We start from the raw sequence: 25,215 nt of genomic DNA on the forward strand, positions 1-25,215 counted from the left end.
AGGCTCAAAAACTGGGAGGTGCCTAAGAGCCATCTCAAGCTGGCAAGGAGACTGGCCAAGGGGTTGGCAGATCCTTCCAGACTCTGCCACCAAGGATTTCCTGCCTCTTGAGACTGCTGGGAGGATTAGCCAACCTTTTACAAAGCAGGCTGAAATTAGAAGGCCTAAACTATTCCTGCCAGGGTAAAACCACCACAGAGCTTTCTCCCAGCTGTGCATGAGGGGAGCAGACATGGGAATCTGCCCCCAAATTTTCCTCCAGGGAAAAGGCTTTCAAGATATCTCTGAGAGCAGAGATTTTTATTGACTGGCTAGAAACAAAACATGGACAAAGATGGGATTAAATCCCCAGGGTGGGAGGAAGGAAGTGAAGCCATGATCCTCTCTGCACTTTGTCTTTATTGGTAATCTTATCAGGCAGGCAATCATTAGCATACAGATAATTGTATTCTTAGTAACAACCAACCATGGTACTTATCTTCCCTTCTCCTGCATAGCTTTGCTTTCCTGGGCCCCGATCATCAGAGCTGCTCCAGAGCTCAGCCAGAACACCTAGAGATGGTAGCACCACAGTGCTGTTTGGTTTAGCATCTTTTTCGATGTATATTTGATCCCTTCTTCTCCCTTCCTGTCCAAAGTCATGCTTTAGCTTGGTGAAGCTACCAGCTTCCAAAAGTTTGACTCGTTAGATGAAAGTAGTGGAAAAGCACGAGGGATGTGACAGCCAGGACTGCTCCACCAGGTAGATACAAAGGGGTATAAACAGGTCTGGAGTGCAGCGAGACTGAAATTCTCTCCCAAGCAGCTTCTGGAAGACCCTTCCAGGGGCAGAAGGACTAAAGAGCCTCAGCCAAAGGGTTTATGACAGAGCCTGTCTGAGAGGCCAGGGTGATCGTTGATTAGAGCCTGGCACAGCCTCGGGTACGGGATACAACGCTGTGTGTTTGAGAATCAGCAGTTAATCGGGTTGGTTTGTATTTCTTCTGTTTTTTAAGTAACCTCAGAGCTGAGCTGACCACCTGCGATAGCCACGAAGGCATCGTCCCAAATCCAATGCATCTGTTGCCTTCTGAGACTTCCCCCGAGCCCTGGAAATTCTTCACAGCAGGAGACAGAACCAGGGTGGGGAAACTCGTGGGACTGGGTCTTTGCTCCTGTGCTCAGGTAGACTCTCAGGTTTGGGGAAAAGGAGGAATTTTGGGTGAAACTGACAGAGACTGGCCACTGTGGTCTGCTAGTGACTTGGCCTTACACACTTTTGTGGCTGTCACAGTGCCCTCGCTTGCTGCTGACATCCAGGACATCTCCTGCTCTTTTTCCCTGGCACTGTACATTTTCCATGGCTCTTGGTGGGAAGTGTTAGAGGGTGTTTGCCCACGCAGGAACACAGTAGCATGTGGCTTGTATTAACCCAGTGCAGAGACTGAGCACTGAGCGGGTACCCTCCCAAGCAGGATTTATCACTGCCTTAAAATACGAGGCACTGGCCCTCACGGCTTCTGAGGTGGGGGTCACTAATGGGGGAACCAAACAGGAGCTACAGCCAGAGTCGACCTTTAGCAGCTTCTGCCTTTGGCCCTGCAGTGATTCACTATCAGGTTGCTGGAACCTGTCGCTCTCGTAGGAGTCATGAGAACTGCAGGGCTCAGACACCTCTGAAAAACACCACTCCTGGTCTTGAGAGCAACAGCCAGGAGCATCAAGGACACGTCTGCAAGAACATTTGCTCTGACCGAGCTAACTTCATATAGAAACAAGGTGGCAGAATCAGCAGCTGGGCTCAGCTCCCCACATCCAGACCTGGGGTGAAGCTAGATTCTTCTGCAGAATATGATGTGATGGGGACGATTCCCCCAAGCAGAAACCAGGCTCAGCAGGTCCCGTCTGATATCCACTTATCCCCTCTGTGGCTCTCCAGAGGCAAGTGGATGGTGTAAACTTGTCCTGATGCAGCAAGGCTCCCGCTGGGAGGGACAGGGGTTAGCTGTAGGGTTCTCCCATCAACTCACTCATAAAAATATGCTGCTGTGTTTCTGAACTGCCAAGATAGATGGGAAACCTGATGTCCAGCAGAGCCCGTGGAAGCTGGTGGTGTCTCACTTGCGCTTCCCTGGAGCTGGGCTGGTGTCACAGCTGCCTGGACTGCACTCCCAAAGGACGGCTGTCACCGTGCCTCTCCAAAACTAAGGAGAGGGGACTGCAACCCAACAGCAAGATTAAGAGCTCTGGCTCCAGCGGCTGCAGGCTTGGGGACAGGAGGAGATGGCTTCACACGCCAGGGATGGCTCCCAGCCCGGGATCTCTGCCCTGCTCCTGCCCGCCAGCTCTGGGAGAGACAAGCTGCGGAGGGGCTGTCACAGCCTCTGCACAGAGACTGCGGACAAGGGGGGGGCTTGGGGAGGACAAGCCTCCTCGGGTACCACATCCCCATCCCAGCCCGGGGTACCAGCCTTGCCGTGGGCCGCCCAGCGCTGGGAAAGCGCATGAGCAGGCTGCCCTCGCTCGGGAGCCGAGCGGCTCTGCACCGGCAGCGGGCAGGGAAGGGGCTGCCTGGGGGGAGCAGCTTGCTGAGCCCCAGCCCCCCACAAAAGCTGCTTTTCCAGGGCTTTTTCCAGGCCGCAGCGGAGGCGGGGGGGGGGGGGGTGGGGTGGGGTGGGGCGGAAAGGGTTGGGTGACAGCTGAAGAGCTTTTACCAACAAAGGAGGATTCAGGAGAGCTGCGGTGACAACTGCTCCGGGAAGCATCCCCCGCCACGGAAAATGCTGCGCTGCAAATCTGCCTGCGAGAGGGATTTAGCTGGGTTGGCTCCCCACAGCCCAGGCCGCTGCGGTCGGCACCGCTCCCAGGCATAACGCGCAGAGCAGCCGGGAGAGCCTTCTGCAGGCACACAGGAGACCTGACTTACCACATCGCATGTTCTCACTCCCTCCCGCGAACCGTGCAGGCAGTAGCTGTTCCGAGATCCTCTGCTTGCACGGGTGCATCCCTCCCCCCCAAAGTGAGAAAGGCGGCTGAAGCAAGCGGAGTTCCAATACCCCTCTCCCCCCCCACAGCTGGAACCCAGGCACGGGAGTACAAGATCCTGAAGCGAGGTGAGCAGATACCAGTGGGTTTCTAGCAGGGAAAGCAGCAGCTGCTGGTTTGCACAGACCTCAGCGACTTCAGGCAGCGCCTGTTCCAGACAGATGATTCCGTGTTCCCTGGTCCTCCAAGAGCCCATTTCCCCTCACATAAAGCTTGAGCACCGACTGGTTTTAGAACCAGTCCAAACTCAGATTATTTTTCCAAGCCCCAAGTCATGCTCCGAGTCACCAATACCACTCTTTCCTTGCCAGGAACAGCAACATCCTCTCTGCGTTGATGCCAGAAACTAGAAGCTGTCCCAGGGAGCGCCACCGTATTTGCCCTGTTCTTCACCTGACAGAGGCTTGGAGGCCACTGACCTTTCTGGCTGCCTGTTCATTTGCTTTTTCACACCCAGCTGTGTGCTAGCACCGATGCCGCAGTGATGCTCAGAGAACTGGTTCCATTCACAAGTGGCAGAAAACTAAACACCGCAAGAAGAGTTCAGCTCACCAAGAGGTCTGAGCCAGCAGAAGGGCGGGGATGGCTGTACCTGGCTCCCACTGAAAGGAAGGATCCTACCAAAAAGCTGTCTTGTGGGTGCTGTACTTTCTCCCCAGGCTCCCACTACTAACCCCTCTGCTAGCCAGGCTGCTGGTTGCACCCAGTGCAGCTCTTCCATCATGTTAAAACTAATTTTCCAGTCTAATCCCTGAGCTAGGGCAGGCTCTGAGTTGTTGCTGATGGTCTTCAAAGTTTTGAGCCAGCTGTACAACCAGCCTTGCCCTTGAAGACAAGCTGATAGTCCTAAAAGCGAACCAAAAGCTCAAGGATACTGGCAGCCAGTGCCATCCTGACCGCGGCAGAACAGCTGAGAGAAGCCACAGCCTTGGGTCTAAACAAGGCAGCACAGCATCAGGAAAGCAATGCTGAAATTCCCCTCCAGCCCTGGAACGCCCTCCCTGCTAGCAGAGCTGGGGCATGGCCGGACCAGCTGCTGCTCCTCCAGCTGCCCCATCCTCCTCCTCCTCCTCCTCCTCCTCCCAGCAGGCTGCAGACGCTCGCTGCGGTGGCAGCCCCACAGTTTCAGGTCTTTCTCTTGAAAGAGAGGACACACAACAGTTACAGGCATCACACAGAGGTGGGAGCTGCCAGCTCTCAAACCAAAAGGGACATGGAATGATTAATTCCTTGTGAATGCATTTCAAATCAGGTCTACCTGCCTCAATTTATACTTCTCCAGAAACAGAGGAGGTGCAGTCCCACAGAGGAGTCTTTACGTGTCTTGAAACAAAAAGATGAGATGCTGCAAGCATAATAGTTCAATAATCAGTCTTAAAACACATAGCTACTTAGTGCCGTGCCTAACACTCAAGTAGGAACGCAGCCCGGTTCTCTTTGTGACTTGCTTTCTAACTGCCATAAAAGCAATGGCAGTAGTTATTTGCTTTTGCATCAAACTAGAGAAAAGGAGCAAGAACACCAGCAAGGGTGCAGCACAGACAATCCAACCCCCACATGTCCACTCAGGTAACCGTGTCCTGTTGGCTCCCCAGTAGCCGTTAAAAAAGATCAGTATGCCATCCTCCTTGTTGAAATGAGGTATTGGGTTGCAACTGTCACAAAAGGGAAGATAGGTAGCTAAATCAGAGGAACAAAAATTAATCCAGTCCAGATTGCAAGGCAACAGTGGCACCGAAGGAGATACCAGCAGTACCTGCAAATTAGGAAGAACAATGGGAATATCTTGAAGCTGGGAGCACGCAAAGGGGCCTCTCTTGGGAATGAAAAGCAGAAGAGATGCATTATGAAAGCATTTCTACAAAGGCTCTACATAGCTTTCAGCCACCACAATTCATATCATTTTCTGGAATTAGGTCTTGTTAAATGCCAAGCACGGACGCGCCCACAAGGGGAGCAGGGGCTCAGTCGCTGACTGTGACTGCCTGGCTGCATCGAGCTACAGCGTCTAGCAGAGGATGTGAACAGGGCCCGGGGAGAGATCTTCTGAACAGCAGTTGGAAAAGAGAAAAAAAAAACACAACCGGTTTTGTAGGTGACAATAAACAAGAAGAATGTTTACATCAGCATTTGGGAAGGACAGAGTTTTATGCAGAAACGAGCAAACTTGCTGTCTGCTGCCACAAAACCATTTATCCTTCAAGGTGTTTCATTCTACAGTATTTTGATATAAATATTTCAGAAGCCTCCAGGCTGCTGTCCCACACTGTGTTTCAGTTTATTTACTTACAGTTACTGGTTTCAACAAACCTCACTAACAAAATATACAAGTTTTTCCACTTTCCCAATCCTTGTTCCACTACATGGCCAAATCTGTTCCGAGGCAGCTCCAGCCACTCCGGAGCGCCCTTGGGGGGCAGCTCTGCCCCCCGAGCCCCCGGGGTGTGGGGGGGAAGGTCGGTCACCTCTGCTTGGAGCCCAGCCCTTCCACAGCAACTCTCTGCACTGTGCATCTTGGCGAGAAGCTAAGCTGAAAGCAGCATGTGACACCTGGAAGACAGAACTCCCTCTTGCCAGTATTAGGTGGCAAGAGAAATACAACACGAGGCTTCTCGTAATGCAGCCCGGGGAGGACAGGGAAGAGGCAAAAAGCACACATTGAAGCCTGGAAACCAAGCTACTGACACAAACCTTCTCCCAAAGCTGCCCCAGCAGCTTCCAAAGCACACCCCACACCACACAGACGTACTAACCACATGAGAAAGAACTAGGGAAAGTCCCCAAAGCACCCCCACAGCCATTACCTGAACACTGTTTAGCGTAGGGCGGTGCTTTGGGAAACAGAGGAGTACACCTGTAGTTTTCTTTTCAGAGCATGATATGATAAAAAGTGACTAGCCAACAGGGTAATGCAAAATAATTGATTTTATTTAAAATAAAAAGCAAAACCACAATCATCCGAACAAGACAAGAGTATCCCAGCTCTGCTGGATGGCGTGATAAAAGCAGCTATCGGCAGTGGCAGGGCTTGGAGCAGACGGGGTGACTGTCAAACGAATCGGTAAGCTCTTTCCTTCCCCCCTTTGCAAGGGGAATGCCAAAAGCCTCCCATTACATTTAGCCCACACAGGCATTTCAGATGTGATTCAGTCAACAGTCTTGCTTCCTGCCCCTCAACGGCTGGGGATTCAGGGAGGAAAAGGGTCTAGGTTAATGATGAAAGAGGTTGCTGTCTTTCTTCTAAGCTTTTGGAGAGGCTTAATGTAACTGAGAAGACAAACTGGAGCCAGCGTTCCCGAGCTGGAATGGGGAGGAAGGTAAGCCAGTGCTTCCACGGCCTCACCTGCTCCCACAGCACTTGTGCAGGGACCAGGTGCCGAGATGGGCGCGCCTGTTGTTCCCATCTACAGTCCTGACAGGGTATTTATTCGTTTGCTCCTGCACTGTCATAGCAGACAAGCCTGTCCTCGTTACTGGACTCAAAAGCACGGCCAGAGCTCACAACTCCCTTTACCTTTCGCCAGAGCAGGCAGGACCATGACACCCCTACACCCAGTACAACGGGGAAGCGTGCAGTCGGGGCCCAGCGGGCGGCTCTCGGCCCGTCCCCCGGGAACGGGGCAGCCCACAAAGCACCGGCGGGTGCTGGGCCGGCAGCCTGCTATGTCCTGGGGCTCTACAGTACACAAAAGCAGTGGGGTCGGAACAAAAGACATGGACGCCCCAAGAAGCACAAGCCTGGAGAAGGGAGAGCACAAACCCCACTCTCCCAAGTCAGCCTCCCACAAGCATGGAGCTAGGCACAAGGGGAGCAGAGTTTTTAACTTTATTCCTCATTCACATGGCCTGGAATGAGGGCCTGGGAAGTACCAGCTCGCTCCCTTCCTGTAAGGCCAGTGAAGCTGACTCCCTGATGAGACATAATTTAATCTAGTCCTATTTTAAAAAATCCCGATCTAGCAGGACCTCCCATTCAGAGCAGACCATGAAATGCCAACAGTTAAACTCTGGTGAAAACAAAAAGCCTTGTTCTGCTACAATTTATGTACCACACAGCAATTCTGGAAGGGCCACCACAGAACACCACGTGGCCAAGAGTGCTGAACAACATCCCCAATGTTTTCTGCTACAGAAAGCTTACACCAGGTTCGGAAGTCTCAGGTTGCTTAGGATGTCTGGAACACTTTTTGTGGGAGGATGACTTCAAAGCATCTTACACAGTAATTACGTTTCAGCCTCACAACACCCCTGTGAGGTAGGTATCTTCCTCACTGACTAAAACAAAGACAGAAGCTGACCAATTTGGCTGAGGCAAGAGCCTGAAAGCGGAAGAACCAGAGATCCCAGGAGTCCTGATTCCCAGGTAGCCTAAACAGACACACCTTTGTTTCGTATCAAAAAGTGCCTCGTGGAGAAGTCAGTGGAACGTTGCTGGTATCACGATGCCTGCAGTCCATTTCAAACACACTGCTTTTCTGCGAGGGATGGCAAACGAACACCGGCTTCAGTCTGAAACTTTTATTTCACACCATGGAAGAGTTCAGAGGGACGGAAGAACACACTGCACTCTGGATCTTCACACTGTGCTTCTGGTGGTAGAGGTGGGGTTTTCCTGGCACAGCGATCAGGCTTTCATGTGCATGTAAGATTTTAAGACTGCTACACTGAACCGTGCATGCTAAATGCAATTGCAAGCTACAGCATAAGCTATCTTCCTGACATACTAACTGTCAAGCCACCATAGAGGGCAGTGGGCCATTCTCTAAGGGCTCCTCTCGCTGTGACAGAGCTCAAACTCTGGGGCCTTCGCCTTCCCAGGACCCCATGTTCTTCCGAAAGGCAGGACCTGCAGCCTGCTCCGAGATGTACAGATTGTGCAGGCTCCCAGGCTGTTCAACCGGGCAGGAAAAAAAGGCAACCTTGGCCAGAAATGCCAGGAGTTTGAGAAGTTTTTTTTTTTTTTTTATATTAAGTAATCTTGTGGAAGAATCTGCAGCAGTCTACAGAGCAAGCATGCCCACTTACACCTGGCTATCACAGGAAATCCAGGAGTCTGGACAGCTAAAGGTCTATCAAAAAACCTTCCTTCTCTCCATTTTTCCACCACCACGCTTGCTCCTACACAAAGTGACTGGCATAGAAGATTCAGAAACAGAGATCCTGACAAACATATTTAAGCTTCCCTTGTACAACAGGATACGGCCCAGTCTCTAAGAAGGGAGAGAGTGTTTAAATAAGAAGAGACAAGGTTAAAAAAAAAAAAAAAAGAGATCAGAAAACCCAGACAAGCAGTGTTTTGGGTTCCATCATATCTACCATGTGTAAGAAAGTCACAGTTAAAGCTGCCAATCTGCTTTCTAATTCTGCTACCAGTGCCTGGGCATTATTGCATGTTTACTACATGCACACCTCTTCTGCTGTCAAGTTTCCTCTCCCAAAGAAGAACAGCTGAGGTGAGATCTAATACCCACCTCCTCGGTCTCAGCAGAGCACCCAAGGAAGCACCCTAACACAGCTAGCTTCTGGCTGTGCTGTTCAGACAGAGAAAAAGGATCATTTCCTTGCAGCGCACCTTCAGCCACAGACCTCTGCTGACGCTACCAGCACAAGCCTCCACTAAAAAAACCCCAGCAGCTCCAACAGATCCCTTGGGGATGAGCGCTTTACCCAGCATAAAACAGATGCATCTACACAGACTTAAGCAACACACTGCATTTTTAAAAAGCACAGAACAACAATATGCCCCCCTCCCAGCCCTTTACAATTGGCACCGCAAGTTCCGGAAATATCTGAACCCATGACCTCAAAGAAAAGCCAGGTAGGCGTGTGAACTACCCTGTCCTGAATGAGCCCACAGCCCTGTAACTGCTTGGTATTTAAAACCCAGCAACTGTTGTTATCATACAAGAGTCAGACTTTGTCAGTTGTTCCCTAGTGCTAAACATCATGCCTGCACCTGAAAGACTGTAATTACTGGCAAATGCTGACTTTTTCCCCCCACGGTTTTTGCTGTCCAAGAAACTCCAGGATTCTCCTGCTCCATCACGCTTCCTGTGGCAAGGTGTTAGTGCATCTCTGTTATCAGTCATCATAACAGACACAGAGCAAAAGTAAATGGACCGTTGCTGGTTAAGGTGTTGCACTTTAGATGTATGCATGTAGATTAGGACCATGAAAGATGCTTCAGGTCGGTGGTCACCTCCGCTGAAGTTGCTTCAGTGTTTGGAGCACTCATACCACCTTCCCTTCCTGAAATTCTGGTGCGAGATCCGCTGGACGTTCAGATAGGCCAAAAGGGCTGGTGTTCCTTTCCTCAAGTGTACAGGACAACATGTAAACATATGACAGTGTCAAAGCAAGGCAGGTTTTTAGATTTACCTGCTGGTTTTAAAAAGAGTTCTTTAAAAACTGACCGTTGTCTTCCTTGCCAGTTACGTGACCCATTAAATACTTGGCATGTCCTTACCCAAAGCTGGGTGATTAGTGCACTCACTCGGGGCGCAGAGGGGACAAAGCATTGCACAATAACGTAGAGTCGGGGCATTCCCCTAGAAGTTATTAAGGAGCCAACCTTCGACAGCACATAATGAAGACAGATGTCTGGATTGAGGAAGAGTGACAAAAACTTAAGGACTGTGAGAAATAGAAGCAGAGGGGAGTAGGAACAGAGCTGGCTGGCTGCTAACGGAGCTTCGATCGGCAGCTGCCTCTAGGCGGGTGTTGTTATCTCTCAGGGGTAGCTGCGGCCTCCACAAGATTCCCTAATCCTGTCAAAAAAAGTATAACTGCCTGTCAACAATGGTAGCATTTCCCCTCATATCAGGACAAAAAAAAAAAAAAACAAAAAACAAAAACAAAATATCACAGCATGCAGGTTAATTGTATGCTTATTCTTCCTACAGAACTGTACAAGCCAGGTAAGATTTTATGTTTGGAACTGCTTGTATCAACTAATCCATCACACAGCTGGTGCAGAAAACCCACCTGTCCTCACAGAGTGAAACGACATACAAGAGGAAGAACAGTGGAACCTTGGAAAGCAAGTGTTTTAGGCAATGGGCTAATTCTTAATATTTAAGGTATTCATTCCAAAGTTTGGAGTGCAAACATCTTTAAAATGCACAGGATTTTCAGAAGCACAGATCTGCATGTGTGCTCTGCATTTTTACAGCTATTTGTAGGGTTTTTCTTTAAAAACAGGATCTGCATTAAGGTTTGTTATCTCCTGCTGCTCATTCCATGGCTGAACTCACACTGACTGCTGAAATGGGATTTGACAATGTCATAACAAACAAATTGTTAAAACCTCCAGGGCAAAAGAAGCAGTCAGTACAGTTGTCTCCCAACTGTTTAATGATGCTCTCTACTTGTAATTCAATTGTATTCAGTTATGAGCAACTCCTGAAAACAAGAGAGCAATATGTCACAGTGAGATAAATGGCAACACGTACAGGAGCAAACAGGCCTTTAGGCAGAACCCTACACCAGGAAGTCAGGTGTGATACTGGGAACCTGAACTTCCTCGGGTGAATTACTACTGCACACCGTTAGCAGGCCACAGCGCTTGCATCCGTGCCAGCCCAGGAGCATCCAACAGCTCAGTAACTACAGCGCCCGAACGCAGGCAGGCGGCTAAACCAGCAGCATTGGTTAACCAAATGGCAAGGAGTTTGCTTACAAATTTTGGCAAGCCTCTGCTATATGAAAAAAATGCTTCATTTAGCAGAGAATTTCTAAGTTCCTCCCTGCGGTGCAGTCTCAGATTCCCAGTGTTTCACTGTTCTTAACCTGGCAAGACTAGAGAACTTCCTTCCTCAGCAACTTTACCCTAAGCGATACCTATTCTTGATTCTGCAATGTTAATGTTCCCTCCCTCCAGACTGACTACAAACTTGCCTTTTTTTTTTTTTTTTTTGAGTAGGTAAACACAGACATTTGGTATTTGAGATTACTTTTGCCTTTAACAGATAAAGCAGTGGGCCAAATTGATGTAATTCAAGCAAAAATAAGTGAAACCATACAACTACTTGAAGGTTTTCCATTTGGACAAGACATCGAAACCTGAGTCTTGCCTGATCATTCCTCATCTTTAACTGTTTACTATTCATTTGTGGTCTCTGAAGAGCAGAGTTAAAATATCCCACCTCTCCCATTAACCAAAAATAAAATAAAATGCTTTCTCTATTAAAGGAGACAACTAGAAAAAGTAATAAAACTGTTTATTAAATAAAATTAAAAAATGAATTTAAAAAAAAAACCCAAGAATCTTAGTTTTCAGTTTGGAGCAATTAAAATAATTCACGGAGGGAAGATATCACCACTGGCCAATTGCTCTATGTTCTGCAAGGAACCCCTTGCTCTCCATCCTGATGAGTCACCCTATCTGAAGTCTGCCAGCTCTGCCTTGCATTGTCTTTTGCTTGTTTAAAAACAACAGTTGCCATCAGGTCACCTGGAGGAGCTGCGCTCTTTGCTCACACAGTCGTCCTGGGAAGTTGTATCACCGTTACCCATCATGCTGCATGTTCTCCTCTTTTTCCTCCGGTGCATCATCCCCTCTGTCTCAGAGCCAGAGTCACACTGAAGTACAAAGAGATTAAACCAGAATTCAGAGAAACCTACTGAACTGTTACTGCTGTGGAATTCACCGTAAGAGCTACCTCAGCAACCCTGCATAATCAATATTCAAAGAACGTGCTATTTTAGATTAGACACATGAAATAAAATCTAAGTGTTTAAAAAACAGGAACAGGTATGTTCTTAGATTTCATCACTGACTAAGCTGGCTTGGGGCAAGATAATTGATGCATTCATTTTGGCTCCTTAAAAGAACCTAATTTTCCAAGAGCAGACTCAGTGCTTTCTTAAACACTTGGCTGCCTAGAAAAGTCCCCTGTCATAACTGACAGTCTCGGTTTCAGATCTTGTTCCCTCTCCTCATTTTTAACACATTCATTTTGCAGCCATTTTACAGAGGCATGGCTTAGCTAAGTGGGTGACAGATTTATATATAATATAAACATAGATCAAACAAACAGAATTCATTTAGCAATACAAAAAGAGGCTTCAGCAAACAGAACCTGCTAAGACCACAGGCTCCTCCACCATGTAGATTTGTTTAGCTGCTTTCTATTAACTTCATCCATAAGACAGGAATATTAGGATGAAGACACATGATCAGGTATGAAAAATATCAATATAACTACAGGATATTGATCACCTTCTGAAGTAAAAAGCATTACCTCCGAATCAGAGTCTGAGGAGCTGGAACTTGAGGAACTGGAAGAATCGCTAGAACTATCGGAAGCAATACCAGTAGATTCCTGCAGGTCAACTGAATCAGCCAAGGCTGCCAAGTCAGGATGTTCCTGCTTTAGGATCCTAAATACAGTGGAAATTTCAGAGTTAGCCTTTGAACAATACCACTGCATGTAAATGAATAGGGTATTTATGCTTTTTGTTTTAAATAGAGAATATAAAAAGAAAGCTACTAAAACTCTTACCTGTACCATTTCCGTGACAATTTGGGTCTCCCTCTTACCGTCTTGTGCCACACCACAGGGAAGTTGGTACAGCTGGCAAAGTTTTGCGTGATGGCAATAGTTGTGTCAAGATTGAGAACTACATGCCACCAGCCACCTATAAACACAACAGCAATGACCATTTCTGGCTACATAGCAGAAAGCAAGTTCAAGAACAGCCATGTATACTTTTACCGCAGTACAGGTGGAAATTGGAACTTATCACCCAGACCCAGGTGAGTTTGCCACCATGTTATCTTTCCTCATTATTTCAGCATTTGCTCCAATGCTTTACAGTCTTGTTACAGAAGGCTGCTCAACACCCTGACCAAATTATCCAGCTCACAAACGGTACGGAACATCTGACTTGACAGCAACACACTGGCTACTGATGGTTTATTTAATAGCAAGAGCTATGGTAACCCAGACCACACAGAGACCCTTTCTGATAAGCTGGAGAGCACTTTCCAGGCTGATTTAGTAAGGTTCTTATGACTACAGAGTAGCCTTCCATTTAAAAATAGATGCAAAATTGTTTCCTCACACAAGATAAAAATAGTCAAGGTGCTCTTACAACCCATTTATAACCTCAAAAAAAGATTAAGGAAACAATTTAATGGAACCCAACAGCTACAAAATCTTAACAGAAGGTACAATGAGGAGTCACTAATAAGTGCCAAGACAATCACAAGGCAATCTTAAAACACAAAGGCAGCTGTATGTTAGAGACAAGCAATGTGGATAGAAGCTATGGACCATGCTGCACAAAATGATGCCAGATTTAGAGGTTAAAATCTGGCACCGAACTCACCGCTTTATCCACTAGTCACCTCATCTCCCAGTAATAATGGGCACATACTGTGCAGCCGCTCAAAAAGAATGGCATCTTTATCAGATCTTTCTTTAGCTTTTGATTTCAAATGCAAGATGAAGCATAACCACAGATAGGTGGGTGGAAGGTGTCAGTGCCCTAAGTAGTTCTTTACGCACAGCTAAGAAAAATCATATGCAGTCAGATTACCCAGGCTACAAAATTCAGTCAAAAATTTGCTACAGTGTATATAAACTCAAACATTTTTGTCTAAGAGTTACTAGTATTCAAACACCTCTATTATTTTATGTCTTGACAGTTTCCTATTACTGCAATTTAGTTCAGGACCACATTCCTGTGGTGCTGCAACTCAGGTCCCATTTGTTTTGTCATCTCTACCACATGCAATCCTATGCTACAGGCTGTATATGTTTCACCACATTCAGAAAATAACTGAATAGTCTCAAAATGTGCCTTGCAATATATATCCCTTTTGAAACATCTCAAATAGTTTCTTTTGTAAGAGAGGGGCCACAGAAGAAAGCTGGAATATTCTCTTAATCTCTACCACACACAAATGTTAAAAATATGGTTTTGCCTTCCAGATTTTCTTACTGGAGAGCTTTGTACATACCTGGCACAAAGACTGTCTCGCCTGGTTTCTGTAAGATTTCCAGGGGTTTGAATTCAGGAGGCCAGGTGGGGAGCTGCGTCCTAGGATAGATGACATTGAACCAAGTGATAGCCTCATCCTGCTGGTTCCCTCCCTCTTCTCGCGTCACTTTGATCAGCTCTCTGGGAGTGCTGGTAGGGAACAGGCACCAACGCTTGTGTCCCTGGACTAAGGCATTCCACGCACTAGTTCCCAAGGGATCGATGTGAATTCCTGTTCCAGAACGAGGTGGGCCCATCACAAACCATCTGCATGGGGGAAAACAAAAGTCCTTTAGTCATAGAGCAAGCAAATAGCTACCATATTAGAAAGAAAATTACAGCTGTTAATTTCACATCCAGCTAAAAAAATCGTCTTTCAGTTAGTTACAGTTCCTTCATTTACCTTCTTGAGATTGTTAAGCTCACACTACAGCAAAAAGATACAACATGGGTTTAACCTAAAAACCAACATGAATTGGGACAGGAATGACTCTGGGACAAGAAAGTGAAGATAGCTTTTTATATTTCACAGCTGTATTTTATTTTAAACAGTTCTTCAATAAAATAATCACATTCATAAACCTTGACATCACTATACAAGTCACAACAGTCTGCGTTAGGATTCTTACTATGCAGGAGGATCCTCCTAGTGCTATGTTTTTCTAAAATTTGCTATTCAAACAGATCCAGAACTGCAGAACAGTGAGAAGCAAACAAAAGGCAACACAAGTAAGGAACAGAGCAAAGTTACGCAACCCTGGCCTCCCTCTGCGCCTTCTGTTCATTTACAACAGGCTTTTCATTCTAACATTTAACTAGATGGAGCTCATTCTCCAGTGACCATTCAGGATTTGGTGTGTATATTCTCATTGCCATTTGCAAGGTCTATTTCTCCCAATGGAGAGCTTTATCTACTCTACATGTTTTAACAGCAACAGCACCTTCAATTGCTCATTTCCCCTGTAACAGAACAGCAAGATCTACCATACCAGATAAAGCAGTCTAAGTGAGGTGACTTAATATCAGGTGTCAAGAGGAAAAATATGGCAGTAATTGTTTAATGGGCAGCAGAGAGCGTAGAAACTAAATGCACGAACAAGATCCCTCCATTGTGTGGCTGACAGGCAGATGATACCCAGCAAGAGGAGTTCAAAGGTACAGAGAATATCGAAAGTCAGCAAGCTCTCCATCTCCCACTTCCAATACAGGTGTAAACTAAGATGGTTTTCAAGTATCATTTACTAGCACCAGTTGTAGAACTGTAAGTTTGGTTATCAAGTTGTGCTCTTCCTACTTCACAAAGGAGCCATAAAAAGGTAACTAAGAAGGTGTTTGTCACTTCTATTGTCAATTTACTCTTTAGATTCATATTAGCCTTGGAAGGCTAATTAAACCACAAGCAAAACAGTCAAAGGCTTTTCTAAGAAGACAGAAGAAATGAAACACATAGAAATCTGCCTGGTATAGAGACGCACTGTTCAATATAATTTTTCTGACTATAACCCAAATCTGTGTGTGCAGAAAATTTAAAACCCCTTATTTAGTAACACTATCATTTAGAGCATCTTCCTCCAGATGTTTAATTTACAGTGAACATAACCCAGTTTGCCACAAGACATCAAATTTACCATTAAAAACTTCACAACCTGTAACTTCAGTTTAAAAGCAAAAAAACCCAAACCCCAACACTCTACCAAACTAAAATAGCTGCTCCAGTGAATGACTTCCAAAAATTACTGCCTTTACTGCAAAGAGGAACAACTCGAACAAAGATGCTCCAAACAGCACTAGTTCTTACTTTAAGATCTATACGCTATCACACACCTCTCAATCCAGAGGTCACTCTGTACAGTTCTTATCTTGATCATATGATGAGAAAGCACCACTTCCTGATGGATTTTCAATTATGCGCTTATACTACTGGATACTCTTAATCTGTTTCTGTACCTAGATGAAACACCTAACTCCAAGGAGGCATCAGTGTGCTCTCCTGCATCACTCATCTCTCAGAAAATGATAACAGTCTCAAACAAACCCACATTTTCCAGAACAAAGTACAGGAACTGTGAATACCAAGCTCACAGGCAAGGTGCTCAGCACGTACCTGTCGGTTGGGAGGGTGTGGGGGAAAGGGACAGCAATATAAGTGAGTCACAACCACATTATCTAGTTTACCTGTAGCTTGGATAAATGATTGACAGTTCTGTAAGCATATTCAGTTTCTACTAGGAACTACTGGTGTGCTTTTGAGTTTGATCATAGCATTGTACATTCTTCTTAGAAGTGAATTATAAAAAGGGTCTGTTATGACACTGTAAACACACCTACTTCAGTGATCTTAAATAGAATGAGTTTCATGCTTCACTCCTGCAAAAGTACAACTGGACTACAGAAGTATAAGAGATTGCAGAGAAGAGTACCACTATTCACTACTTGTTCCATTTTATTTTAAAAACCCCAAAAAATTAGAAAACCCACATCACAGTTTCCTGTCACTCAAAGGGCAAGGCATTCTCTGACAATTATAATGTCACTGTAAAGATTTTAATTACGTGGGAGCTTATGCTCATACTGCTATGAAGTGTTACATTAACACAGAAATCCCTTGTGTATCTAACAGCCTCAATACAAGGTTGTCGGACTTGATTTCGGGAACGAAGTGTCATTTCAATCCTCCAGTCAGAAGAAAGATCTTTCAATCCTTCCAAAGAAACAGTTGAAAAAGACTACACAGATGTGAAATACTGTTCTCTCTCAAAATCATTTGAAGGGAAGCTAAGAACTAGTCTCCACACTTCATACTAATCTAGATTAAGATCTTGACCTAAAAAAGCCTGACTCATAATTAAACAAAATTCCACTGTACATAAGCCATTGGTGCAAAACCAAGGAGCTAGTCTTGAGGTACGTAAAATTTGAAAGCCAGAAGGCACATATAGCAAGAAATGAACCTTCATAACTTTCAGTAACTATGTAATTTTTTAAAAAAATCTAAGTGAGGTAAACTGACTTAATAAAAAAAAAGAAACAAACCCAAACTTGTAGCAACACTGGTGGCAGAACCAGAAACTGTGATACACAAATGTGCCCTTCCTTCCCTCTGAGTTATGGAAGTATGTTCATCTCAGAAGAGCAAACATAAAGCTTTTGCTTTGTTCCATATAAGACAACCATACCTATTTAGGAATCGCTAATGGAATGGAAAATACCTACTTTTATCTTGCTATCACTGTACTATACCTGTAAGGTGGCCTTCGTTTCTCCCCTGCATACTGAAAGAGGTCATCAGTGAAGAATTTTGGTACTTTGTAGTCCTCCAGGAGTTTCCTGCGCTTGGGATGCTCTCCATAACTGCTGTCAAAGATGTAGAGCGGGCTGTCATCGCGTGTGGTTTCCATATACTCTATGTAGTATTTCATCTTCATCTTCACAGAATAACCGTCATTGTCCTCCCCACATTTGAACTTCTGGTTCCTATACTTGCGTTTCAGCCGTTCCAGAGTCCACTTCTCTTGGGCAGACCAGCCCACCTGGGCATTCAGCAAGACTACAGGCTTGTAAGGTTTTTCATAACGCTCAACAAATTCCTCCACTGTTAACTGGAGGGCATCTGCCCTCTCCACATTATCCTGTGAAACCAAGAGACGAATACAGAACAGATATTACAAGAGACTAGCATGCTAGAGCTGAGCTTTCTAAGTGTGGAGGAGCTTCACACTCGTATTTTGCTCCACGCATCACCAGGGCACCAAGCTGCCTACGTGTTATTTTAAGCTCCCTGAGGCTGCAATCCTACTTCTCATGCCCCACTCCACACACCCATCAGTAACAGCAGCAGGCTGAAGCCATTTGGCACTCCTCCATCCTAGGTGGCCTCTCCACCCAGGGTGTCACCCAGAGCTGACACATTCCCTGCTGCATTTCACCCCCCCCATCGCCGCCCCCGGGATCCTGGGGAAAGCGCCTGGGAATTACGTGGGCGCTCCGGCGCTGAGGGTGCCCATCCCACGCCGGCGGGGCCCTGACCTCCCCGCACTCCTCGCCACGTGGAAGGAGAAAAAACCGCGGGTGCCGCTTGACCTCCCCCTCCCCCTCAGGTTCCCCGGGCCAGCATCCCCAGGGAGCCCCACCAGCTCTGAAGCAACCCCGGCCTTAAGAAAGACCCCTTTCCCCGCTCCCATCACACTTCCCTCAGGCCTCCCCAACACCCTCGGGTCCCCCCCTCAGTCGTGTGTCTCCTCCTGCCCCCCTTCCCCATTCCCCTCAGGGCCTCCCTATTCCCCACAAGCCCCCGTTCCCCTCAGGGCCCCCCCCCGCCGTTCCCCACGCCGTTCCCCTCAGGCGAGGCGGGGCGGGGCGGGCCCGGCCGGGGCGCACCTTGCAGGCGGCGGGGCTGAGGGGGAAGGTCTCGCAGTAGTTGTGGCGGGTCCAATCCAACGAGTCCTTCAGCTCGGGCCGGGCACTGCGCTTCGCCTCGCGGATCCGTTTCTTGCTCTTATGATTCATGGCGGCGGTACCGGCGGCAGCGCTGGGGGCCGTCACCACCCCCCGGCCCCGCTCCGCGCCCGGCCCCGGCACCTTCGAGAAATTTCACCCCCTTGCCGCCGCTGTCGCCCTGGCCCCGCCCCCTCTGCCTTCCCATTGGCTGGCCGCGCCGCCATTTTCCGCCACGCCTCGCCCGCCCCCCGGCTCCGATTGGCCCAGGCGAGGACGCGGTGCGGCCGGGCCGCCATGTTGGGAGGGCGGGCGCTGAGGGGCGGCGGTCGCCCTTGTCCGCGCCCTTTCGCCACCGAGGCCGCCCCGGGAGCGCCCCGCCGCCCTTCCGCTTCCCCCAGCGGGCGCAGCGCCCCGCTGCTGCTCTGACAGCCGGCGGGCGCGGCCGCGCGTCGCCAGCTTCGTGCGGGCCAGCGCGGTGCCGCCCTCAGGGCACCGGTTTAACCGCGACGCTCGGAGGGGGTGGGGGAGGAGGCGGTGCTCGGCGTGACGCTACTCCCGGACGAAGCCGCCGATTGGGTCCCTGCGGCTTTCGGCGCGTGACGTCTCCACCCGCCATTGGACGGCGGCGCGGCCATGGGGGAGCCGCGGCGGTACCGGTTCGGCGAGGGGCCGGAGGCGCTGGCGCTGCGCATCCCCGAGGTACCGGGAGAGGGAACGGGCGGGACACGCGGGGCGGGACCCGCCGTCCCCGCGCTGCCCTCGCTGTGTTTCAGGTGCTGGACTCGCAGTACGGGCTGTACGTGTGGCCCTGCGCCGTGGTGCTGGCGCAGTACCTCTGGGTGCACCGGCGCAGCCTGCGCGGCAAGCGAGTGCTGGAGGTACCGCCGCCCCCCCCCCCCCCCCCCGCACGCCCCCCTCCCTTGTCCTCCTCCCTGAACACCCCCCCGCTTTCAGATCGGTGCCGGCGTGAGCCTCCCCGGCGTGCTGGCGGCCAAGTGCGGAGCCCGAGTGACGCTGTCGGACAGCGAGGAGCTGCCGCGGTGCCTGCAGCGCTGTCGGAGCAGCTGCCTGCTGAACCGCCTGCCCCACGTCCCTGTCCTGGGGCTGACCTGGGGGCGCGTGTCACCACAGCTGCTCGCTCTCGCTCCCGTAGATATTATTTTAGGATCGGATGTCTTTTTTGACCCAAAAGGTATGTTAATACTCTTGGGTATCTCTGATTTGTGACAAACGGCATGGATTTCTTATCCAAGCTGTACTGGGAACACTGGCAAGAGATCAGGTGATAATATGCTATTGAACTTGTTATTCTTGGGGTAAACCTAGCATCAATCTGTCATAAATACCATCAGAGGGTAGGCAAATAGAAAATAGAATAATTAATCTCCTAGAGGCAGTTAGTCCTGTATTGATTTTTAATTACTCTTTCACATAACCAGACATATTTAATTGTACCTAGAATCCAGAGACTAACCAACACTACTTCATCTCCCCAAACTACACAGACTTTGAAGATATTTTAACTACAATTTACTTCTTGCTACAAAAGAATCCACATGCTCAATTCTGGACTACTTACCAAGTCCGAAGGTAAACTCTTTTGCATATTTAAGAGTCAAATCTTAATTCCTGTCTCCCTGTTTTAGCTCTTAGTGGTAACTTCTCAGAAGCACCACCACACCGATTCCAGAGAAGCTCCTCACACATTGTGAGTCAGGCTGGTATTAGCCAAGTAGCAGCCAAACAGAAAATAATCCAAAAACCACCAATTTACAGTTGACTAGAAAACTTATAAACTCAGTTTTGTGAACTGAATAAGTTTGGTGACAGTCTCTTGTAATTACTGTATGTTAAAAACTTGGATGATGTTTTCACACACCGGTATTTCCTCCCCTCAGTGCCGACTGGTCTATCGAAGCTTTGCTCTGCAAATGGAAGCTGAAGCATACCCACATTCCCCTACATTCTTTCAATGCAGACAAAGAACACTTGGCCAGCTCTTCTCTACCAGGAAGACATACGATTGAAATGATGATCATCTCACTAGCACAATCAGATGGTACTTAAGTTTATTCCACTTATTGGTTCCAATACAAGATGATACTTAACTGTTCACTGTAGCACAGATCTGCAGAAAACAGTCCTGTTTACAGCAAACCTCATGTGTATTTTTTGGGAAGCAGATCCCCTTAGCAGTAATTCTTAAAACATGCACTGTAAAAATAAAGCTGTTCAATTTTTCAGCTATGGCTTTTGAGAAATTTGTGCTCCTCCCCAAAGACCATGTATTAGTTCAAAGACTCAATTCCATTATGTAAGCCACTACACAAAATAGGTTAACCACCTGACAATCCACAAGATCCAATTTAAATTCACAACTTCAGCTATGAAGAAAAGTTAACTGCACTCTTTCAAGATAAAAAAATATCCCCGTAAGATCCGTTTCCCAGGACTGAAGCTCTTTGCCAAAGATTCATATACAGAAGCCAGTCCATTTGTTTTAAAATGAATCCGTAGACTGCCACTAGCCACACAGTCCTGGAACATACAAACTCCTCAATACGTAGAAAAGTACTTTTAATCCCCAGTCAAGCCAGACTGCGAATATTCAAATGTTTCCATTCCCATTTAACATACATGCATGAAGTTAACAACGCATTACAATAACCCTTGACACATGATGGTTAAAGTTACAATTCATTTGGTATCCAAATAAAAAAAAAAAAAATCATCATGGTAAGATTAGCTACCAGCAAGCAGCAGCCTATTGAGTCAGGGCAAGCACACAGCAAATGCAATTAGTACTGCTCAGTGTGTATCTTCCGTAACACCGTCTGTTGGACCTGACTATTTATAGTCTGGTGTGCAATACTCGCCATACAACCTTCGGGTTAGTCACAACACTACTTAAGTTTGCCCACAGTAATTTAAAAGCCCCCAGTGGATAAAATTTATAAGCAGTTGAATGCATTCAGTTACTATATAGAAGTTAAACATTGACAGTGTAATTGCAGAAATCTTTTCAAGCTAAAAATAAGCTGACTCAGACATTAAGTTGAGAAAAGTTAACACAGAAAAATGTTTAATATTAAACTACAGAGACAGTGGGTATAGTACAGAATGTCTTAAGCAAAAGATACACCAATCAGTACTTACAAAGGAATGAACCATTTCTTTTCTTAACATTACATTTCTCATATGCAAGTTCATATATGTAGGTTGGTATGTTTTATCATTCTGGAAAAAATAAGGTGTGTATATCATCAGCTAGATGTGCTCACTGTATGCTCCATTATTTTTACGCAAGGCCCGGGTGACTGGAAGTGCAGTTGTCAGGCATTTTAATTAACTGGACAGCCATTTGTTTCTGCACGACAAGGCATCGTTACACAGGAGCAATCAGGAGAAAACAGGAAACAGCCAAGCACTCTGCACTGCAACACGCCACCTTAACAGCTAACCAGCATTACTCAACTGCTACACAACTGCGCCTAGTGCACAAAAATACATAAGAGAAGAGATTAGAATTGAGTCTGATAAAACAATCCTTTCAAATATCAACTGTCACCTGAAAAGATTTCTACCAATTTGAATTTGAAGATATACTATTTGAATTCAAAGTAATAAAGCATTTACAGTAAGTTTCAAATTGAAGTTTTGCAGAATTTTATTTAAGGAATGAAGACAAAATTGAGAATACTTTTTGACAGTTAGCTACTCAGCATATACTAGCTGCATGTTTCCTCAGTATGAAACTGGACGCAGCAAGTTACCATCGGTTTTAATTTCAAATCAAAGTCAGCACTATATAAACAAAAATGAAGTTTTACCTCAAATATCCAAGCCAATAATGAAATCGGTAGTCGTTCACTTCACTAAATTACAAGAAATTTGAATAACAGCAACAAAATGGCACATAAAATGTAAAATCTGCCACTTGAGGCGCAACTTAAACAAGTAAAAAGTTAGACAAAATGTTACAAAATAACCTTTTCAACAGCTGGTTGCTCATGCCAGGGGTCTCTCCAATGGACTGAAGACTCAAGCGATCTTTTCCCCCCAAAGGCGTCCTTTATGTAGGTTCTCATTTATCTGATGCATCTAGGTTTGAAGAAAGAAAAGTTCAGCCACGTTTCTACCTTGTCTCTTTCGGCTGTGTGGATGACTTCAGGTATACTTCTAGTTGTGTTTCAACTGGCTTTGCCTAATTTAATTAAGTTTTAGGAATTTCCATAGTGTTCCACCTCCCCCCATGTGTTGCTTTTACTTCAGAGGCCAAATGTAAGGTTCTGACAAAGTATTTAGTTACAAAGAAGAATAAGCATCAGGCTGTAGATCAAGCCACCATTAACTTCAATTCAGCCTGTTCAACCGTAGATTATTAAAAGTTACATAAAAGTTATAAAACTAGTATTTCTTCATAAAGACTTAACTAAACTCTAATTAGCATTCAAAACAAAGTATGACTAATTTTGCTACAATTATCTAACTTCAGAGCTAGCTTAGGCCCTTTCCTTTTAAAAATAGGACCAAACAGTTTGAAGGGTTAAAGACACACTATCCTTTCCCCACCCAGTGTATCCTTAGACGCCTCTTCACGATGTCGACTTGAGGAAAAACTAGTTTCCATGGTTTTCTCGTTGCAAGGAATTTGCCACTTTTCTAGAACGGTTATTACCTCCAGTCAGTATAACGGCCACTGAACCGATCTTCCATTATAAAAGGATAGTGTATCTTTAACATTTAAAGACAAACCTGCTCCAATACACGCCCACAGAAACTGGTCCCTGGAGGATCAGCCAAATCAGTTAAAATCTGCAATACTGGCCAATATTCTTTTAGCAAACAGGAGACCGCAGCTTTAAAGGGGAAAATGCAGATGTTGGATAAATACAGTAAGAAATAGTCATTTTCATCATAGGTTGCGTCTCATACAATATTTTATTAAAACCAAGTCATTAATCTCTCAACAAAACATTTTTCTCTGTAAAAAAAATTTCTCCGTAGAAAGCCCTTTGGTATTAATTTCCTTAAACCAATAACCAAAAAGCACTGCTCAAGAAAAAAAAAAAAAAAAACTAAAACAAAAACAAAAAAATCTAACAATGTGCCCCACTAGGATTCACTTGGTTCAGGCTATTAATACTCTAAGAACTACCCAACACCCCATCTAAGTGCTACAATAAAGTAACATGCAACATATGCTGAACCCGAGGTACATTACCATGTTCCTAGGAGGATACAGCTCCTTCTTCTTCCGGAGACTTGGGAGGGCTCTTAGATCTAGATCTAGAGTTGGATTCCCTCTTTGAGGCAGGGGGAGGGCTTCTAGATCTGGACCGGGATCTTGATCTGGACCGGGATCTGGAGACAGATGAGGACTTTGACTTGGATCTCCTGGCAGACCTGGACTTCGAGGTGGAGCGAGACCGAGAGCGTGTGCGAGACCGGGATTTGGATCGACTGTAGCGGGACCGACTGCGGGATCTAGAGCGGCTCCTGCTTCTAGATCGGCTGCGACGGCGTCTTCTAGGGCTAAAGCACACCAGCAAAAAAAAAAAAAAAAAAAAGTGTTAAAAAGTTGAACACGGGCAGCGCAACAGACTTCAGCAACTACTTCGGGCCAGGGAGGGTGGAACGGGACCCACGTGGGCAAGAAAACGAGCGTTGAGGGCGCCATTGTTCAGAGTGAGTGGCCGGGGGCTAAACCTACTACAGAGCGAAACCCTTCCGCTCCGAGGAAACTCCACGCACCTTTTCTACTAAACCCCCGCTCCCAAGCCCGCCACGAAGTCACACGGAAAAGGAAACGAAACCACGCGGCCCTCGGTGCCCGGGCGCACGCTTAAGTCCCGTCTCGTCACCGAAACTCCGCCGCCCCCCTTCCCGGCGCTCACCTGCGGCTGCGGCGGCCGTAGCCGCTGCTCCCGTAGCGGCGCGGCGGGGGGCCGCGGCGGCTGTGGTGCGAGTCGGGCGGGCGGCCGTAACGGGCCATCTGCACGCGGAGCTCCCGGCCATCCAGCACCGCCCCGTCCATCGCGTCCATCGCGTCCTCGGCATCGCGTTTGTCGTGGAAACGGACGAAGGCGAAGCCGCGGCTTTCCTTGGTGTAGCGGTCCCGGGGGATGTAGACGTCGCCCACGCGGCCATACTTTTCGAACACCCTCCGGAGCGTGTCCGGGGACGTTCGGTAGGTCAGGTTGTCCACCTTGAGGGACGTCATGCCCTCCACGTCCGGCGGAGGGCGCCCGTAACTCATGGCGGGCAAAAGCCCCTGAGGGGCGGCGGCGGCTGAGGAGAAGAAACCCGAGGGGAGAGGGGCGAGTCAGGAAACGGCGCGGCCCTGAGGGGGAGAAGAGCCTCACACCGGAGGGTGGCCCAGCGGAGTCCAGAAAGGAAGAGAGCTACAGGGCATAGGGGAACGCCGCGAGGTCCTCCGCGGAGAGGAAGGGGCAGGCACCCACCTCTGGGGTCCGGGGGGGCAGCGGCCTGAGGCCGGGAGCGGAGGCGAAGCGGCAGGAGCGGCCAGCCCGGCCCGCCACCGCGGAGGAAATGAGCGGGGCGCCGCCCGCGCGCGCCGACTTAACGCCACAAAATGGCCGCCGGCGACCTGGAAGTGAAGGCGCCGCCCGCTGCCCCGCCCGCCCCCCGCGTCCCGGCGGCGGCCGCCCGCAGCGCCCGGCGTTTGCCCTTCCTTTCTTCTCCTCACTGGCCGCGGGAAGGCGAGCAGAAAATCGCCCTCTAAGTTATCAACCCGCCCGCTGTTGG

General features: G+C 47.6%; 3 protein-coding genes across 9 annotated transcripts; 1 reads left to right on the top strand and 2 right to left on the bottom strand.

Moving 5' to 3' along the window:
- Window positions 1-5,931: 5,931 nt before the first annotated feature.
- JMJD6 (jumonji domain containing 6, arginine demethylase and lysine hydroxylase) lies at window positions 5,932-18,633 on the bottom strand. Its single transcript, XM_042802703.1, has 7 exons — window positions 18,388-18,633; window positions 17,251-17,639; window positions 13,991-14,277; window positions 12,528-12,663; window positions 12,267-12,405; window positions 11,477-11,604; window positions 5,932-9,791 (listed from the first exon to the last, which is right to left on the bottom strand). The coding sequence occupies exons 1-7, from the start codon at window positions 18,514-18,516 to the stop codon at window positions 9,755-9,757; spliced, it is 1,245 nt and encodes a 414-aa protein (XP_042658637.1). The 5' UTR covers window positions 18,517-18,633; the 3' UTR covers window positions 5,932-9,754.
- Window positions 18,634-18,955: 322 nt separating this feature from the next.
- On the top strand, window positions 18,956-20,690 carry METTL23 (methyltransferase like 23). Its single transcript, XM_042802707.1, has 5 exons — window positions 18,956-19,146; window positions 19,221-19,325; window positions 19,402-19,639; window positions 19,953-20,037; window positions 20,346-20,690. The coding sequence occupies exons 1-5, from the start codon at window positions 19,081-19,083 to the stop codon at window positions 20,512-20,514; spliced, it is 663 nt and encodes a 220-aa protein (XP_042658641.1). The 5' UTR covers window positions 18,956-19,080; the 3' UTR covers window positions 20,515-20,690.
- Window positions 20,500-25,028, bottom strand: SRSF2 (serine and arginine rich splicing factor 2). 7 transcript variants are annotated; one of them, XR_006166319.1, is made up of 5 exons: window positions 24,345-25,016; window positions 23,672-23,982; window positions 23,203-23,306; window positions 22,437-22,548; window positions 20,500-21,938 (listed from the first exon to the last, which is right to left on the bottom strand). XR_006166319.1 is itself a non-coding variant. In XM_042802705.1 (3 exons), exons 2-3 carry the CDS (start codon window positions 24,704-24,706, stop codon window positions 23,679-23,681), a joined length of 666 nt encoding a protein of 221 aa, XP_042658639.1. In that variant the 5' UTR covers window positions 24,707-24,738; window positions 24,912-25,028; the 3' UTR covers window positions 20,500-23,678. The 7 variants fall into 7 exon arrangements, 3 of the variants coding, with proteins under 3 accessions (XP_042658639.1, XP_042658640.1, XP_042658638.1); XR_006166317.1 differs by lacking the exon at window positions 23,203-23,306 and having other exon boundaries at window positions 24,345-25,013; XR_006166318.1 differs by having other exon boundaries at window positions 20,500-22,548; window positions 23,203-23,982; window positions 24,345-25,015.
- Between the last annotated feature and the right edge of the window lie 187 nt (window positions 25,029-25,215).

This window comes from Tyto alba, unplaced genomic scaffold, assembly GCF_018691265.1.
Source record: "Tyto alba isolate M040663 unplaced genomic scaffold, T.alba_DEE_v4.0 Super-Scaffold_39, whole genome shotgun sequence".
NCBI lineage: Eukaryota > Metazoa > Chordata > Aves > Strigiformes > Tytonidae > Tyto > Tyto alba.

Excerpts from the sequence above, each read along its gene's own strand:
- JMJD6 (XM_042802703.1), bottom strand. The coding sequence starts at position 18,516 with ATGAATCATAAGAGCAAGAAACGGATCCGCGAGGCGAAGCGCAGTGCC. Across the intron at positions 12,664-13,990 it reads CGAGACAGTCTTTGTGCCAG|GTGGCTGGTGGCATGTAGTT; the intron begins GTATGTACAAAG and ends TTGTGTTTATAG. Across the intron at positions 11,605-12,266 it reads CCTCAGACTCTGATTCGGAG|TGTGACTCTGGCTCTGAGAC; the intron begins GTAATGCTTTTT and ends TTTGTACTTCAG.
- METTL23 (XM_042802707.1), top strand. The coding sequence starts at position 19,081 with ATGGGGGAGCCGCGGCGGTACCGGTTCGGCGAGGGGCCGGAGGCGCTG. Across the intron at positions 19,640-19,952 it reads TGTCTTTTTTGACCCAAAAG|ACTTTGAAGATATTTTAACT; the intron begins GTATGTTAATAC and ends CAAACTACACAG. Across the intron at positions 20,038-20,345 it reads ACTACTTACCAAGTCCGAAG|TGCCGACTGGTCTATCGAAG; the intron begins GTAAACTCTTTT and ends TCCTCCCCTCAG.
- SRSF2 (XM_042802705.1), bottom strand. The coding sequence starts at position 24,706 with ATGAGTTACGGGCGCCCTCCGCCGGACGTGGAGGGCATGACGTCCCTC. Across the intron at positions 23,983-24,344 it reads TACGGCCGCCGCAGCCGCAG|CCCTAGAAGACGCCGTCGCA; the intron begins GTGAGCGCCGGG and ends GGTGTGCTTTAG.